The 16737-nt window shown below is 57.0% G+C and overlaps 5 protein-coding genes across 5 annotated transcripts; 2 read left to right on the plus strand and 3 right to left on the minus strand.

Moving 5' to 3' along the window:
* The first annotated feature begins 2557 nt into the window (after positions 1-2557).
* B0I36DRAFT_115686 (uncharacterized protein) lies at positions 2558-4681 on the plus strand. Its single transcript, XM_046147959.1, has 3 exons — positions 2558-3148; positions 3211-3755; positions 3826-4681. The coding sequence occupies exons 1-3, from the start codon at positions 2817-2819 to the stop codon at positions 4647-4649; spliced, it is 1701 nt and encodes a 566-aa protein (XP_046012579.1). The 5' UTR covers positions 2558-2816; the 3' UTR covers positions 4650-4681.
* An 885-nt stretch (positions 4682-5566) lies between these two features.
* Positions 5567-6434, minus strand: B0I36DRAFT_362701 (Golgi apparatus membrane protein TVP15; the record flags this gene model as incomplete). The annotated part of the gene is made up of 4 exons (XM_046158694.1): positions 5567-5739; positions 5842-5969; positions 6231-6302; positions 6415-6434. 4 exons carry the CDS (start codon positions 6432-6434, stop codon positions 5567-5569), a joined length of 393 nt encoding a protein of 130 aa, XP_046012580.1.
* A 686-nt stretch (positions 6435-7120) lies between these two features.
* On the minus strand, positions 7121-11879 carry B0I36DRAFT_374037 (serine/threonine-protein phosphatase pp2a catalytic subunit; the record flags this gene model as incomplete). Its single annotated transcript, XM_046160240.1, has 10 exons — positions 7121-7143; positions 7207-7256; positions 7337-7409; positions 7474-8007; positions 8103-8208; positions 8266-8307; positions 8526-8726; positions 9725-10031; positions 10110-11593; positions 11661-11879. 10 exons carry the CDS (start codon positions 11877-11879, stop codon positions 7121-7123), a joined length of 3039 nt encoding a protein of 1012 aa, XP_046012581.1.
* Positions 11880-12334: 455 nt separating this feature from the next.
* B0I36DRAFT_383819 (mitochondrial outer membrane translocase complex, subunit Tom20 domain-containing protein) lies at positions 12335-14001 on the plus strand. The gene is made up of 4 exons (XM_046160973.1): positions 12335-12736; positions 12867-13112; positions 13245-13345; positions 13410-14001. Exons 1-4 carry the CDS (start codon positions 12676-12678, stop codon positions 13524-13526), a joined length of 525 nt encoding a protein of 174 aa, XP_046012582.1. The 5' UTR covers positions 12335-12675; the 3' UTR covers positions 13527-14001.
* Positions 14002-16531, minus strand: B0I36DRAFT_288646 (radical SAM superfamily-domain-containing protein). Its single transcript, XM_046151652.1, has 2 exons — positions 16451-16531; positions 14002-16392 (listed from the first exon to the last, which is right to left on the minus strand). The coding sequence occupies exons 1-2, from the start codon at positions 16479-16481 to the stop codon at positions 14081-14083; spliced, it is 2343 nt and encodes a 780-aa protein (XP_046012583.1). The 5' UTR covers positions 16482-16531; the 3' UTR covers positions 14002-14080.
* Between the last annotated feature and the right edge of the window lie 206 nt (positions 16532-16737).

The following is a 16737-nucleotide window of genomic DNA, read 5'->3' on the forward strand; positions in this document are numbered from 1 at the left end:
CAAGCACCACTGATTTCCATGGTGGCAGAGAGCCAATCATGGGCGGGGCAATTGTCATGCTAGCAGGTCTGGACTTTTAGTGGGAACGTTATTAACTTTCGGCGAGTGGATTTTCTATTTGGTCTCGACTCGCCGGCCAGATTTGGATCAATCTCTGGTTGTTTTCGATACCTCTTGATTACAGGAGGATGCCTGGCTGCGATGTCATTTCGTCAATCCGGTCTGGGATGCTCCTGCTGACGTGCCGAGCACGAGGCCAAGGCCAAGGCCAAGGGGGCTCGCGCGCCATGGCATGATGGGGCAAAAGATCAAATCAGCTTGATCTTATCTCGGCGGGGTCCGAGCTTTGGGGGCCGGTCTGGTGGGACATGCTGTGGGGCTGATGGGGCTGATGGAGCGAGGCCGGCCTTCTGATAAAAAGGCTTGGCGTCGTCTGCCGAGGGGTGAGGGAGGGAGAGATGGATGAACTCCAGTACCAGAGCACCTCCATACATACCTAGGTACGTATGTAGAGCAGGGCCACGGGCGGGTGCCTGAGGCTACGCGGGCTGCTGCTGCTGCCGTGGTAGCGGTGCTAAAGAAAGGAGCAGCTTGGTGCCATCGAGTAGCCAAAGCCCATTGTTGACTGCGACGCTGCCACGCGGCGGGCTGGCAGCCACTCGCTGCGGGAGAGACTTGGTCAGCGGGGGAATGGTACCTCGGGACAGGCGAAGCTGGGTTGCATGGCTAGCCTGACCGGCTGCCCAGGCGATGCGTCCCGGAGCCAGGGGGGCGCAGGCGCCGATGTACAGTTGAGACGCTGCATCGGGTCCTCTGATACGACGCTGTGGGCATGGAGGGGTCTTTTCTTGCTTGCTCGGGCGTCGCTGGGCTGGTGTCAGATTTGTGCACATGGCGTAGGCGATGGTGTCAGCAGCGTCAGGTGCCCTCGAGGTCGTGTCCTGTAGAGGCTGGAGCGAGCTGTCGGGGGGGAATGTCGCACGGCAGAACAACGAGTGCATTGATGGATGGCATTGAGAACCAGAAACGAGACGAGCCATGCACAGCAGCGCTGGGGCAAAGCAGGGGTCCATTGGTAGCCCATGCATGGGCGACAGACACACCGCCAGAGGCTATCGAGACCCGGCAGGGCAGGGCTTGGCTTGGCCAGGCCAGTGTGGCTATGGCTGGCGCCGGAAGGATGCAAGTACTTGATGGGGGATGGGGGATTTGGAGACTGACGCAACAACAAAAGAATGCGACAGCAGGTGACGGCGGATTACGTACAAGCCGTGATTAGACGAGCCAGGCCAGGTTCGACATGCGCTATTACGCTAATACGTCCCCAGGCGCAAGTGACAGCATCTCCGGCAAGGCACTGGCGGGCACGACCTTGCCCCGGCAGGGGGCTCTGGTCCCCGGCAGCCAATGAGAACACGGCGAATAATAATCACGGCGCGGATGCAGGCACTGGAACTGGCCTGGAGTGGCCTGGACCACACCTGCCGACTGATCTGATGGATCGCCTCCATCAAACAAAGGTACCTGCCTGCTGGCCCTGTCGCCTGGTGATGTTGAGCAAGACACGACACGGAGAACAACAAGATCTTGGAAAGCCTGGGGATCGCGACGCTCAGGCGGCATGCGTGGCACAGCAGGGGCCCAGATCCGATAAGCACCAACATCAAACCGCAATACCACCTCAGCCTGCCACGGCGCCGTCACCCTCCCTCCCAGTCACTCCCGGCCCGTGGACCCCACGACTCCCAAGTACCTGGCGCATATTCCCCAAGGTACACTTGCTTGCTCGTCAGCGTCACCTACGTACCTACCACTCGTGCTCCCTGGCCATAAACCCCCGTCCTTTCAACTTCAACCATCTGCTCCTCAGTCTGGGTCGTCGTCCTGCCACGTCTCTGCCCTCCGCTCCTCTGGGCCTGCTCGGAGTTACACATCACCCTGCAACCTCCTGTCCAGCCGTGTTTCTCGCCCAGGCTTCCACCACTCTCCACCGCCAGGTCACGCACCCAAGTAACATACAGCTGCCTTGCCGGGCACCCCCTTCTTCGCCTGGCATCATCTCACAGCATTGTTCAGCATCGCCTACCACCAGATCGGCGGCCCTTCTTTGGCGGATTTGCATCTCTAGGACACCGAAGGATCCCCCAGTACAGAGCCCCATCTATCTCACCTTGGGATCACCGCCCACCCCCGGCACGGATCTCGCCGCTCATCAGGCGTCCCTTTTCTGGTCTCCATCTCGCCACCCTCGTCCTCGCGGCATGTCTTCGGAGTCTGGCCCGCACCATCGCAGCTAACACTTGCGCCGCCTTTGTGTTTCTCTGTTCGCCCAGGCATATACCGGCGGAAATTTGTAACTGTATTTCCGCCCGTTCGCGGAGAGCACGGGAACCCGTGGGCGCACCTGACACCCTTCGGACTAGGCCCTGAATGCTTATTCGTTAAGTCCGAATCACCTTCCGTCGAAGCCCGCTTCCCAATCTCACCATCGCCACACCTCTTACACCGAGACACTTTGATTACCAAGACAAGCAAGGCGAGACGTCGTTCGCGACATAGTGAATCTCGGTCCTTCCGTATCAGGACTCGGGTTGACTGCATCAACAACGGTCATTGCCTTGATAGCCTTCCGCCGGTCTGTCTTGTGCCCTGCCTATTGTCGGACAATCTATCTCGGCTTGTCGGAGTTCTAACCTAGTGCACTTTGCACGAAATTTGGACTGCTGCTGTCCCGACCGCCTGAATCGTCTCCTTGTCAACGTGGCGTCCTCGTTTGGCGCTGGGACGCAACACTCTCCACTGCTCTCGCCGCGACCATGATCCAGGTTGTCGCCCAGCCGAGCATCACATATCCAAGAGAGCATCCACCAACCATGCGAACCGCTCTCCCTTCTAGGCCACAGGGCCCTCGCGATAATGGAGACTCACTGTCTGCAAAGCAAGAACAGGCGGCGCGCATTCGGTCTCGGAGTCCGCAATCGGCCACAAGCCCAGCAGAGTCCTCTGAGGCGCCAAGCCCTTCGATAAATGGATCAGAAAGAGTCAACTCGACAAGTCCTTCGCCCCTTGAGTCTTTATCCCAGGTGTCGATACAGAACACAACCGCCGGGCCCACCTCGGCGCCGACACAAAGCGGACAGGTCTGCAGGTAAGCCAAGCTCATCCAAGAGCATACACCAGCATGAGACTCTTCCTGACGCTGCCGTGCAGTAATTGTGGAACAACAAGAACCCCCTTGTGGAGGCGTTCGCCTCAGGGTGCGACCATATGCAACGCCTGTGGTCTCTATCTCAAAGCTCGTAACTCCGCCAGGCCTACAAACCTGAAGCGGCCGCCATCGGTTGTATCAACGACCAAGAAAGCTGCCGAAAAGTCCCCCCGGCCATGCTCATCGAGCGCTCAAGCAAGTGCAACAGGTGCAACTTACGTCTCCGCTAGTCAAACACCCATAGGGTCGTGCCCCGGCGGTGGCCGTTGCAACGGTACCGGCGGTGCAGAGGGTTGCAGCGGTTGTCCAGCCTACAACAACAGAGTATCCAAGAGTGCGCAGTTGCACAGCCAACAAGCCTCGTCGTCAAAATCAGACGGGCCAGCTCCAATCGATATCAACGCCCAGCTGCAACAAAAACAACAGCTCCCGCAGCATGAGCAAGACCAGAATACAACAGTCGTGATCGCATGCCAGAATTGTGGTACCACTATCACGCCCTTATGGCGCAGAGATGAAGCCGGGCATACTATCTGTAACGCCTGTGGTACGTTGTCCCTCTGACGCTAGATTGCGCGTCGTGTTCGGCGTCTCGCCCACTAACTCCCACTTCTCAGGCCTGTATTACAAACTTCACGGAGTGCATCGGCCAGTGACAATGAAGAAGTCGATCATCAAAAGAAGGAAACGTGTCATCCCGGCGGCGCAGGCTGGTGATGGCGACGACACTGCCTCGAGCGTCGGCGATCAATACAGCCAATATGCCGACACGGAAATGTCTGAACTTGAACGTGGCAGCCTGAACGAGGACGGTTCTGTCAATCTTGGTCTACGACGCCGTCAAGATCGCCCCCCTAATTTCCTGCCGGAGCCGATCCGTTCGGGTTTGAGCTCGGCTTCTCTCGCCTCATCAGACCTGACACCTTATCACGCCGCAAACACACTTCCACCTCTGAACCTCCGCGACTCGCTGCACGACAACAACCGACTCGCGCCAATTCTCTCCATGACAGCCTCTGGCGACAGACAGTCGTCAATCCTGCCAGGGTCCTACTTATCACCAGGACGAACGAGGAAAAGGTCCTTTGATTCAGAGTTCCCTGCTGGCGAGGGCAACAGTGATGGGCCGAAGCGCCTGTCCTCGATCAAGTCCATCTTGAATGCCTATGGTGACGGTGCAGCTGATTCAGGCTCAGCTCCTGAGTCACGCGAGACGTTCCGGCCAAGCCGGTCACCGTCAGCGACACAACTGCGCCCTACTTTAAGCCCAAGCCCATTCCCGACTGCGCAGGCAGCAGCCATGGAAAGCAGGTCAAGAGAGAACACCGCCGATAGCGAGAGGTCAAAATCAGATAGACGCGCGGCTCTGAGGGAAGAAGCAGAGCGCATGCGCGAGATGCTCGCTGCCAAGGAGCGCGAGCTTGCATCACTGGACGACTAATCAAAGCGCCTATTTCGCACGGAACTACACTGTAGCAGCAGCCTCCAGCAAGCTTGACTTACTTTACGCGGTTAGAGAATCATTGGCAGCAATGCCACGCACGTTTGATGACTGAATGAAATGGATTGGAAACAATGAAAAGATATCTATTCTCAGAGACGCCCTACGCTGTCCACTTTCCACACCGCAAATTGTGTACTGTATGACTATGTCCTTACCTATTTCGGCCAAAAGGCTGTCAATGATGGGCATTCCCTGCTTGTCTTGATCCTTTTCTTGATTCTCTCAGGCCGATTGTCGGCATGCATAGGGAGAGCATTGGCCCAAGTGCCATCGATTGTAACACAATGTTAGCACATGGGGCTGGCTGCGAAAACGTCGTTGACGGGAGTTGCAAGAACCACCTGCAGCACGGAGAGATACACCCCCTAAGCTAGAGGATGACAATGACAGTACGAACACGAAAAGAAAAAAGTTGTGCAGATTGCAGGCCTTGGCCTCGAGGGCGTAGTTCTTAGCAAAGGCAGTCTTCCTTCTTTTCTATACAACGTTCTCAACCGCTCCTAGGCTTTTCTACACCTTCGCTACTCCCCATTGTTGTTTGGTTTGGGCCAAACCCCTGCCATGTAAAGTACACGTACGTGAACGCGCGTGTAGCTACAGTCCCTCCTCAACTATTTCGAGTCTGGCCTCTTCTCACTCTCTGTCCGGGAAAACGCTGCCCTGAGCAAAGATCGTCCCAGTAGCGTGGCGACTTTCCAATGCCAAGCCGGGACCTCGAGCTTTACAGCGTCAAAGAGTCAACCGATGCTCATAGCCGTTTCTGGCAACAGCGCGATATACGCTGCACGATTGCTGCTGGCTATCGCAGCACCGTACAAGCAACGGCTGGTGTGGGTGTCTTTGTCACGAAGATCTTAGACCTGCTCAGCACCCCAGCCCTGGTCGGCCTCGCGCATGTTGGCCGGAGGCTCGATCGAAGGGATGAACTCGAGGGCGACATAGCCGACACCGACGAGGCCGACAATGCTGCCGGCGATGATGCGCAAGACGTGGTCGTGGAGGAGGATCGAGCCGACAAAGATGTAGACTGCAGGGCGGAGAGGGAAGCGAGAGTCAGTTCCCCGTCAGGACAGGGGGCAGCGCCAGTGACTGCCCAGTAGTAAAGAGGTCTAAGGCGTCCTGTACTTACAAATACCACGGCCGAGGAAGGAGAACAGGAACGACGCATAACGCGAGACCTGAGGCGGGATCTGGAACTCGAGGAGAGCCACGGCGAGACCGAAGATGATGACGTAGATGCCGACAATCAGAGATTGGCTACCGAGATAGCAAGCATGTCAGCGAGATATATAAAAAACAGATCGACAATGTTTGCCCGGCCCAGCGGGGGCTCCTCCAGCCAGGAAAGCCTTTCCATGAACCACTTGCGACTCAAGACACAGGCAGTCCGCGCCAGCTCAGTGCCCGCAGTCGGTCCGTGTGCATTCGATCGCGATCCAAGCTCTTTTTTCAGGACCAGTGCATGTGCCAATGACGATATTGCTAGCGACCAGGCAAGTAAGCAAGAGGTATACGTACAAGCCGAAGGGGAAGAACTGGGAGATGCCACCCAGGACCATAACCACGCCCACGGCGAGGTTGACAAGGCGGCTACAGAAACATAAGAGAACCTTGTCAGCACTTCAGTGACCAGATAGGACATGCGCGCTCCGGCGCACAAGTGTCGGATCAGGAAAGCCGCGCGTCCGAGGTGTGCTCTTACAAGGAATCGGAGAAGTCCATTTTGTGTGTAGGTGTTGCTATTGTTGCCTTTGGGAGCGAAGTGGTAAAAGGTAGAAGAAGGGGGAGGCACCGGGCCTTGGAATCGGGTCCTGTGTCGCGGGGAGAGGGTTCAGAGGTTGAGGGCGCAAGGCAGCAGTCAATCGGGAAATCGAGTGTTGTGAGAGGGAGTGCTCGTGGTGCAAGACTGGTGGCTGCTGCAAGAGTCGCAGCTTGACGCCAAGTTGCAAGCTCCAGCATGCGATTACGTCGGGGCCAGGGCAGGTCCCAACTCCCGGTGTGGGGCGCGCGCAGGACCCATCCATCGTGCCTGCCTCTGCACCACGACTGGGCATGTCCCAGCCAAGGCACAGCGACAGCAACAGCACAGCGTCAGGGGCAGTCCAGCTCCATCGCCCGCACGCCTCACTTCCCGGGTAGGCATCCAACACTTGCATGTCTCGAGGCCCCAGCACCCACGCAGCACACCATCAGCACAGCACAACACAGCACAACATAGCATAGCAATTGCACAGGCTCCTTCGTTGATGCATGGTCTCATTAGCATCCGGACGGTCCACATGCGGGCCTGTCCCTAGCTCTATAGAGCTGCTGCACGTCTATTTGCCCAGCCCAGATATGCCACCCGTCGCCGCAGCGTTCACTCCACTGTCGGCAGCCACGGGTTTTTATTTGGTTTGGCATACCAATTACAGGAAATAGTCCGGTGTGCCTGAACATCTCGTTAGTCCCAGTTCGACACGCTACATTCTGTCAGGGCATGCGGAAAACTTACGTCTCGAGACCATCGGCTCACCCGCCCGCGGGCATGGGTCAAATTGTAAGCTGTCCAGCAAGGCCGTCGTTAGCACATGATCCAAAACATCATTGCCCTGTCCGCGCCAAACACCATGAGTCGGACTTACAATGTGTACTTCAGGTGCTCATCAATCTCCATGATGGCAGCCTGGTTGCCGCATCGGTAGCAGTAGTTGGGAGCTGAAGCCAGGAATTAGTAAAGTGCTGAGCGGTAGTAGCAAGGAGGAAGTGCATTGCCACAAACCTGAGAAGATGGTCACGACATTCCTATCTTGAGACCAGTTGTAACCCTCCATCACCAACTGATGAGCTCTGGCAATCAGCGTCAGGCCATTGTTGTGGTTGAAAGCCTCGCTGATGTCCTGGCCGAACGTGTAACCCGCACCACGGGGCGAGATTCCCCATCCGCAGCGGTCATCAGGGTCAGACCACAACAGGTCACACATGGGGCCCTCATGGGGTACCTCTTGAATCCGGTCAAGAGCTCTGATGTTGTCGAGAGTGTCGATGCTAGGAGACAGACCTCCGTGGAGACAGAAGATCTGGTTGTCGATCAGAGCAGTCAACGGCAGGTAGTCGAAGAGGTCGGTGAAGTATTTCCACACGTTGGCATTGCCATACTTGCGCAGGCATTCGTCATAGAAACCGTACACCTGTGTGATCTGACGCGACTCGTGGTTGCCGCGAAGGATTGTGATGCGCTGAGGGTATCGGATCTTGAGAGCGACCAGGAGTGTGACAGTCTCGACTGAGTAGTAGCCACGATCAACATAGTCACCTGAAATCCCAGATGTTAGCCTTGTCCAAGAGATGGAGCTCAGAGCAATGGGACATTGGTCTGATGGAATGGATCCTGAGGAGTTCATGCCATACCCATGAAGAGATAGTTTGTGTCCGGGTTAGGTCCACCAATCTTGAAAAGCTCCATGAGGTCGTGGAACTGTCCGTGGATATCGCCGCAAACAGTCACGGGGCATTTCTACAAAACTCGTTAGTATGGCTTCCGGCCGCGTACCACGACGGATCTAGTACTGACCACTGGCTGTACGTTGGACTCCTCTTGAAGGACTTCTCGTGCCTAGAATCCGGCACGCGTTAGTACTCATTTAGCCGGCATACTGACAAAGAAACGGTAGATAAGCTCGGGTCGACTGTGTCGATGTCGACCTGCACCATATGATGGAATAATCGAGTCCGTTGGCTACAGCATCTCCGCACCAAAGTAAAATAAAGGAAGGCGCAAGAAGCAGTACAGCATGCCACCGGCTGCAGCAGTGTAGTCGAGGTGCAGCATACCTTTTCGCAGAGTCTTTGTACGTCAGCTTCGCTGAGCTGCTTGCAGTTCATGAGGCTCTCAATCCAGCCGTCAAGGGTTCCGACAGTGGCGGGCTCGGACGCAGGAGCTGGCGCAAGGTCGGTAGGGACTCGCCCGACGTCTTCCATGTTTGTGTCCATGATTGCTCGGGCAACACGTGCAGCGTGCTTCGTTCTCTTGATCTCAGGGACCGAGTCACAAGATGGGATTTCTGGCGGCGATACAGTGTCTCGTCTGTTCTGGCCCTGACGTGCCTCCTAAACACGGGGCGATGAGGACGACGCGGCGGGAATGGCCTCGAATCTGGCTATTCTGAGGTGGGGCAGTTAGATGAGTCTGAGGCCGTGATATTTGGAGTGATATAAGGGTGGTGCGCGAGGACATCGGGAGCACAGAGATGCCGTTTCTCAAGCAATCGCGCTTGGAGACTTATTTGTGTCGGGAAGCAAGGACGTACAACAGATCCGACAAGAGCAGGACGCGAGGTTGGCGATAGATGCGGGCGGGCGAAAAGGGTCGTCGAGGCGGCTCGGGGAGAGTGAGGTACGCCGACGTCGATAAGTGCGGTGTGTCCGGCTTCTGACGCCTCAGCAATGTGGGAAAGTCGAAGACGGTATTGCGGCACGTGGTTGAGATGGGTGCCCGCGCTGGATAGCAGTGCTTGTTGGGAGAATGAAGGTGCGACGGTGATGATGCTGCCCACGGGGGTGTGTTTGGGGGGGAAGCGGTGGTGGCCAGGCTGTGTGGGAGGTGGGGCGGGGCGATCTAATCTGGGCTCGAGCTCTTCAGCTGCCTCGGGCGCCCTCCGCTGCAGCTCACATGCAGCAGCTGCTCCTGGGAGGCCCTGCTCGTAACAGAACACTTTTCACACCCCAATCTCCGTCGAGGTGCATATCGAGGCCAGTTCCAACGTGTTTGCCATCGTTTGGTGATATGAGGCCTATTCATGGCCAACACGATTGCATGTCCTCACAGGCTCTCGCACACCATCCGGGTCGGGAGCCGCCGGTGGCTTCAGGGCACACACCAGTCCATAATCTCCCGTGTTTCTCGTGCAAAGAGTGATGCACTTTGATACTTTCAGACTATTGTGTTGTCAAGTTTGATGGCCTCGCATGGCCTTATATTGTTCATCCTACGCTACGAGTCCCAGACCTATAGCTTCCCGAGGCGCAGCGACGGGATCAATGTCCTTGCCCACCAAGCCAGTGAAATCCAGGTGCACGTCCTCGAGCATTTTCGCATGCGTCTTTGCCCGCGACATGCACTGTTCCCAGACCGCACCGTCGCGGTCCGTGCTGCTCAGCTGTCGGCTCAGGATCACATTGAAAGCGTCCACTTCCTCTTTTGCCCACTTGACGCACGCGCTCATCATGGCCTGCGGGAAGCATGACTGGAAAGACGCAACCGTATTGCGAATGATGCTGAAGTATGCAAACGACAGTTGCCATATGTAGACGTGTAGATCGCCCTGGAAGATACATTGTCTAGATAGATAATGGTCAGCGGAGGCCACCCCAATGCGGAACGACTGATAGACTCGAGCCTCGTCCGGTCGAACATACCTTGAACGTTTCTGTATAAGGGCAGTCCTGGCCTCCAAGTATGACTCTCTCGCACGGTCCTCAAAGCCTAGCCTGCTGAGCCAGTCCACATTGCGCTTCGTCTTGCTGCGTTCGCCATGCGTCTCGACCAATTCGCGAATGATGAGTCCTCCCAGTTTCGAGCATCGCTCCTGCACCTTGAAATTGATAAAGTCTTGCGCAATGACGTTATTTTTCAAGCCCCTCGCCAGAGACTTGAGCTTGTCAACACGGTCCACCGCCAGGTCAAATCGTTGTAGAGCAATGTCGATGTCTAACTCGTCCATTTCGCCTTCAACCCATCGCAGATTTTGCTGTTTGCCGTCAACCTCGATGAGCATGTCCTTGATGTCCGAGAGTGTCTCCAGCAGTTCTGTTTTCTGCAACAGCCCAGGGTCCCTCGATGCGAAGTAGTTGATGGTCTCCTTTGCCTTGTTGTTGGCTTCCATTTCAGACTGCAGCCCTTTTCGCAGCTCCTCGACTGCCTTGCGTATGTTGAGCATAAGCTTGCCCTTCTCAGGGTCTTCAGGCTTCTCGGTCCGGTAGATGAAGGACTCCTGGCCTACACCGCGAACCATGATTGCATCGGCCAGCTTGTTCCTCCCGCTATAGCTTTCGTTCGCGCCTGCCATGTCGACGATCTCAATGTCGAGGAGCGGCCAGCACCGGTCGGCAACGAGCTTCATCATCGGGCCCCTGCCATCATTGGGGGCATCGACCTTGCGCTTTTTCCGGGATGCCACGAGCAGGTGGTCGTTGAGAAGTACCAGCTGCATTGAGCGTCGCGACTTGTAGGTGGCGTTGTCAAGCTCGATCCATGCACCTGCGTCCTGGACAACATGCCTGCCCATGGTGTTGGGGAGGAACTTTTGCGACCCTTCCACCTTTTTGTAAAGTGCTTGCATTTGCGAATTCCACAGAGCAGTCCGGTCCGCGACTGAGCTGCGCTTGTCCCTCTTGCTTAGCCCAGACGGGAAGTCGCCGTTTGACGAGTCATTCGAATTGCCCGAGGCTGCCATCAAAGCTGCGGTGTTCGATTTGAGTTCCTCGAACACATTCTTCAGGGATCGCATCTCAGCCCGGAGTTTTTCCGCCTCCTTGCTGACCTTGATGAACTGGGTACGATTCTGATACACATTCTGCTGCAGGTCGGATGAAGCTTTCGCCTTTGTCTTCTGCAGCTCCGCCTCGAAAGCGCGAATAGCATCTTCATCGGCTTCGCTGAGAATGTCAGCAACGTATTGCTCGACCGCAAGCCGGGGATCTCCGAGGGCGACCTTGTCGACTACGGGTACGACACTCCCTTCTGCACCTCTTCCCCTCGAAGGCGGAGGACGGGATACTGGCTGGGGCTGTTCATATTTTGAGATGTCAAACGTGGGCATAGGAGGCGGCGCGGTCGCATCGTAGTTCTCTGGGAGATTGTTGAATCGTGTCGAATAGCGGCGCTTGACAAGGTCCCCAGTCTGGAAAGAAATTGGCCCATTAGATTTCACTCGAGCCTCTCGCCGACACCATGGATGCTTAACTCACTCGGCTGTTGCTGGTAGGCGGCGGCCGTGGCCGCGTGGGAAGCGAGTTGGAACCGGGGACCACAGGACCACCTGTCCTTCCGCCTACGCTCGGGGGGATCGGGACGTCACTGCCATTTTGAGGGATGGGAGCTGAGATCTGCTGTGGTGCGCTGATCTTTGGCCGGTCGCGCCGCTTGCCGCCGCTGCGCAGCGAGAGCAACCTCCTCTCCTCGGGCATGGCGATGTCCGCTCACGAAGGCAACGCGGGGGCGGGCTGTTAGTGCGGGTCGTCGGCAGGAGTCGTCGTGTCGCGGTTGTTTACCGAAGGGCGGGTTGCGCATGAGGAGTCGTCAACATGGTATAGCTGTATATACTACATGTGGATTGCTGCGAGAGCTGCCGGCGCCGACGTCGCAGGGGACGAGAATCCAGCTCTGTGTTCTCGAAGTGCAGAACCCCTGGGGGAACAGCTGTCGTGGCAGCGTCCGTGATCCCGCCTTGCCGACAGCTAATCGGCTCCATTGTCTGGCGGAGAGCGCCGCCCCCAAACAGCACACAGTGCATCCACATAGTGCAAACCAGCCACCCGCACCCACTCGCACCGCACCGAGTCGTCCTCGGCCAGCAGCCAAGCTTGCAGATTCAGATCTCGCGGGCTTGGATTGGCCGCCTGCAAGTGCTTGTCTTCAGTGTCGACGGACGATTTGCTACCCACCTCCCCAGCGCAGGCCTTCCGGTATTATTGGTGTTTCGAGCACAGAAAAAGCTGCCACAGCTGCTGCTCCTCCATTGTTCAGCTGTCACTGCTGCGACTGCTTGCCATCGTGCCCCTGCCAGCCAACTGCGCCCAACTCTAAACGGCCCCCTCCTGGCACCATCGTCATCATCGCCGAACAGCATCATTTTTTTCCCGCTCTCGTCACCACACCTACCGGACCACGTTTCGGCGCACGCACCCGCTCTCGCCGCGGCCCACGAGATTCGCCTCCCCCCTCCCTCCCCCCTTCCGTCAACCACGACAAGGAATCTTCACAATGGTCAACACCAGCACCGTAGCGACGATATCGGTCGCGACCGCCGTCACCGGCCTCTTCGGTACGTTGCACCAGGCGGCCGTGATGTCGCCGTGCGCGCCCACCCCCGCCGCGCCCAAGCCAATGCCTCCGATGTCTCCCGTGTAGAGAGCTGCCTTGCTAACCCCCCTCGTCCGCGGCTCCGACAACAGCGTACGCCGTCTACTTTGACTACCAGCGCCGTGCCAACCCAGAGTTCCGCAAGACCCTGCGCCGCGAGTCCAGGCGGCAAGCCCGCGCCGAGAAAGACCAGGCCGCCGCCGCCAACAAGCAAAAGTCCCAGCAGGTCCACGCCGTCGTCGACGAGGCCCTCGAGGAGGGCTTCCCGACCGGCGTCAACGAGAAGGAGCAGTTCTTCATGGACCACGTACAACAGGGCGAGCTGCTGGCGTCTGACCGTAAGTCTTGATCCCACACCCCAAACGAGCTCTTCCGCCAGCCGCCACACGGCAAAGCACAAGGACAAAGACCCGAGATGGACCGGGATGGAATTTGGAAGCTAACTTCTGGCCCGCTCCCCCTCGATGCAGCTGCGAACACGACCGAGGCCGCTCTGGCCTTCTACAAGGCTCTCAAGGTCTACCCGACCCCGGGCGACCTTATCAGCATCTACGACAAGACCGTGGACAAGGTACGTGCCTGCCACTGCTCCAGGATAGCGTCACACACTTACTGACATCTGCCTCTCTTGCCAGCGCGTGCTCGACGTCCTCGCCGAGATGATTGCCTACGACAAGTCTCTCGACCTCGGCAGCCAGCAGATGCCCGCCGGCATCAACCTTGCCGACCTGCAGAACCCTGGCCTTGACTAAGGAGTACCTCTGCACATCTTCACTGCTGTACGCGCAGCACACATGTCTGAGTGGACCCGCACAGGGCAGTTGGGGGGTGTCTTGGAGCAAAACACGGCAGATCAGTGTAGTGGTCAAGTCCAAAGGTCAATCGAAGAGAGGAGACCCCGCGAACAATTGCAGGCAAAGCAGGTATACATGCATGCATTGCGTGTGTTCTGGCAAGTCACCCAAGATGCGGGGGATGTATGATATAGTATTTTTGGTGTAACAACGGCTCATGCAGAATGTACGCATAGAACGAGGGGCAGAAGGGGCTCGAACCATTTGGCCTGGTGTACATATAGCTCAAGATGGATGAATATGTGGGAAGGCATGGCATGACAATGGCGGGAAGATAGACAAGCTGTGCCACCGAGAACGGAAAAAAAATGAAATGAAACGAAACAAAGCTATTGGCCTTGAGCGTGGTAGCACATTGTGATATGATAAATTTCCGCTGCGCGATAATGTGCCATGAGGAAGAGGGCGTATCAATCTTCCAAGTCACTCTTGTATCTTCTCGCCTGCTAAAGCTAAGCTGCTATTTTCCTGCCCTTCCTGTCTACACGCTCATCTCTGGGATCGAATCCGCCATTGCCCCAGGTCGCCCACTCGGGCGTGGCTTCGCCCATGTAATCCTCGGGCGTCCAGTCGCCATCCGCGCCGCGCTCCTCGAGGAGCTCAAAGAAGCGCTGGTAGTCGATCCTTGTGTGCCACTTGCCGTCCACGTTGAATCTGTCGCTGGCGATGAGCACACAGCAGCTGTGCGCGTGCTCGGCAGCGATGCCATAACCGAGCCCGCGCTCCTGCAGCTTCGCCGTGAGTGCCTCGACAAACTCGGTGACTTCCTCGTAGAAGGGCACGTTCGCCATGCTCAGTCCGGCCCCAGCGCTGGTGGATGTGCCGCAGTACGTGACGCCCTTGATCTCGACGAAACAAGGCAGCCCGCGCTCCACGAGGTCGGCATAGCCTTCGACCTCGTCGTCGATGTTGAAGCCCTTGACAAGCGTGAGACGAAAGACGGTGCGTTGCTTGAAGCGCTTCTCGCGCAGGATGTCGAGGCATCGCTGGAAACGCTCCCAGAAGTCTCGGTGCAAGGGCCGGTCGATCTTTCGTAGGGATTCCTTGTTGCTGGCATCGATCGAGACGTACAGCTGCGTCACGGCTTTTAGTGCCGCAAGCTGATCTGGGTGCTGTGCGTTGCAGACAAGGAAGGAGGATATCCGCTCGGCATGCAGCATGGACAGGAACTCGTTGATATAAGGGTAGAAGATCGGCTCGCCGACGAGGCTGAGCGCGCAATGACGAATGCGCATGGCTTCGGCGAATCGCTCGGCTCGCACGCCGGGAACGCCGCGCATCATCTTGATCTTCTGGTAGTGGCCAGCCTTTACGCCGTCGAAAATGAGCTCCGGAGGGTCGACCTTCCAGCGCCAGGTTGTCCCGACAGGGTTGGTGCCATGCCGCCAGCAGAAGACACACTTATTGGAGCATGATAGAGATGGTGTCGTCTCCATACACTGGTGGGAGTTGATGCCGTAGAATGAGTACTTGTAACACGAGCCGCGGCCGCGCAGGGCGGATTTCGTCCAGCGACAGATCTTGACGCCAGAATGCGATCCAACGATGCTGTAGCCCTGTTTCGTGAGCGATTTGTATGTCGGGGAGTCTTTGGAAACCATCTCCTTGACAGCTGATGGTGTTTTCCCCGTGGCAGACTTGTATGTGGTAAAGTCCACGGCGAGTGGAGCCCGGTCGTTGCCATTTGCAACGTTGCGGCTTGACTTCATAATCCGGCCGAGGTCTTCAACATCTTCCAGATTGCTTCCATCTTTTCGTTTTGCCGTCCGCAAGGGGACAGACCCGTCTTCGAAAACGACTTCTCCATCATCTTCGTCCACCTCGTCCTCATCATCGCTCTCCATCGCGTCACCACTCCCCGGAACTCCCTCTCCCAAACTGCCAGTACGAGCCACGAGATTCAGGACGCCCTTGATACCGTCTGTCCATTCTTCCAGGCGCTCTTGGAAGTCCTGCTTGGCATCAGCCATTCCGACTGGGTATGCCCGCTTGCGACCAGTGAGTTTCGCCATCCACTTGTCCACCTCTTTGGCCTGGAAGCAGAACCCTTCGTCTTCAGTGGGCCACCCCTCCCGGTCTCCGGTGCCGAATACAGAGTATCCAATCAGCCCCGACAACGGGGCAGTGTCTATCCTGAAGTCATTGTGTGTCTCCTTGAGGTGCTCGATAAACGTGTCGTTGATCGTGTCGATATTGTAGCTCGGCAGCAAGAAGAGGTAAAAGTGGTTTGCGGGCGTCTGGTCGTCAGCACCGTCACTGGTCGACTTTGGCGGGCTGATAAAGTACTCGTCATAATCAATCTCGGCGAGGTTCAGCAGCTCGGGCTTCAAGAACGTCGACTGGCTCTCGGTCTGGATCGCTGCTAGCAGTGGCTCGAGGATCTGCATGAGTGTTCCGGCCCTTTTCTCAGTTCCTGCAGTCAAGGACGAGTAGAACACCAGTACTTTTGTCGGCTGGGAAGTACCGGCCTGTGTGGAAACTTTCTGGCTGGCATTGTTTCTTCGGACCTCGCCCTTGATGCGCCTTGGTTCCTTTTGCGCCTCCTTGACTTTCGGGGGCGTTATTGAGTGATCGTTCGTCTGGCTAGTGGTCTTTTCTTGTGTGCGAGCTTCAGATTTGGCGACTGCCGGGGCTATGCTGGGTGCGTCCGTCTTTGCCCTGTTGTGCTCGGGCTTGCTTGCGACAAGCAGCCATACCACGCAGGCGAGACCCGTCGCAAGGACGAGACCATAGGCACGATGCTGGTGCCACACGTCAATGAGGCCTGCTGTTGTTAGCCACGCGTCCAATTTTCGAAACCCTACATCCGCTAGGATCCCTACCTGATGCGCCCGAACCTGTAGAGCCTGCCATCTTTGCGATTGTCTGTTTCGACGTGGTTCAACGGGAGGAAACCATCGACAAAAAAGTTGGGTGGGGCAAGCCCATCCCTGGAAGTCAGAATGGGGTGGAGGAGGGGCAGAAATTTGGGGTCGCGGGCCAAGCTTGGGGCCAGCAGGTGCTAAAACGTGCAGGGTAGGCCGTAGGGACAAGCACTTATACGATGTTCGACTGATTTATAGAAGGGGATCTCGTGGTCTCAAGCACAGCATCTGAGCAGGGGAAGAGA

This window comes from Microdochium trichocladiopsis (genome assembly GCF_020744255.1).
Source record: "Microdochium trichocladiopsis strain MPI-CAGE-CH-0230 chromosome Unknown B0I36scaffold_5, whole genome shotgun sequence".
Taxonomy (NCBI): domain Eukaryota; kingdom Fungi; phylum Ascomycota; class Sordariomycetes; order Xylariales; family Microdochiaceae; genus Microdochium; species Microdochium trichocladiopsis.

Excerpts from the sequence above, each read along its gene's own strand:
- B0I36DRAFT_288646 (XM_046151652.1), bottom strand. The coding sequence starts at position 16,481 with ATGGCAGGCTCTACAGGTTCGGGCGCATCAG. Across the intron at positions 16,393-16,450 it reads TACAGGTTCGGGCGCATCAG|GCCTCATTGACGTGTGGCAC; the intron begins GTAGGGATCCTA and ends TAACAACAGCAG.
- B0I36DRAFT_115686 (XM_046147959.1), top strand. The coding sequence starts at position 2,817 with ATGATCCAGGTTGTCGCCCAGCCGAGCATCACATATCCAAGAGAGCAT. Across the intron at positions 3,149-3,210 it reads CAAAGCGGACAGGTCTGCAG|TAATTGTGGAACAACAAGAA; the intron begins GTAAGCCAAGCT and ends GCTGCCGTGCAG. Across the intron at positions 3,756-3,825 it reads TACTATCTGTAACGCCTGTG|GCCTGTATTACAAACTTCAC; the intron begins GTACGTTGTCCC and ends CCCACTTCTCAG.
- B0I36DRAFT_383819 (XM_046160973.1), top strand. The coding sequence starts at position 12,676 with ATGGTCAACACCAGCACCGTAGCGACGATATCGGTCGCGACCGCCGTC. Across the intron at positions 12,737-12,866 it reads CGCCGTCACCGGCCTCTTCG|CGTACGCCGTCTACTTTGAC; the intron begins GTACGTTGCACC and ends CTCCGACAACAG. Across the intron at positions 13,346-13,409 it reads ACGACAAGACCGTGGACAAG|CGCGTGCTCGACGTCCTCGC; the intron begins GTACGTGCCTGC and ends CTCTCTTGCCAG.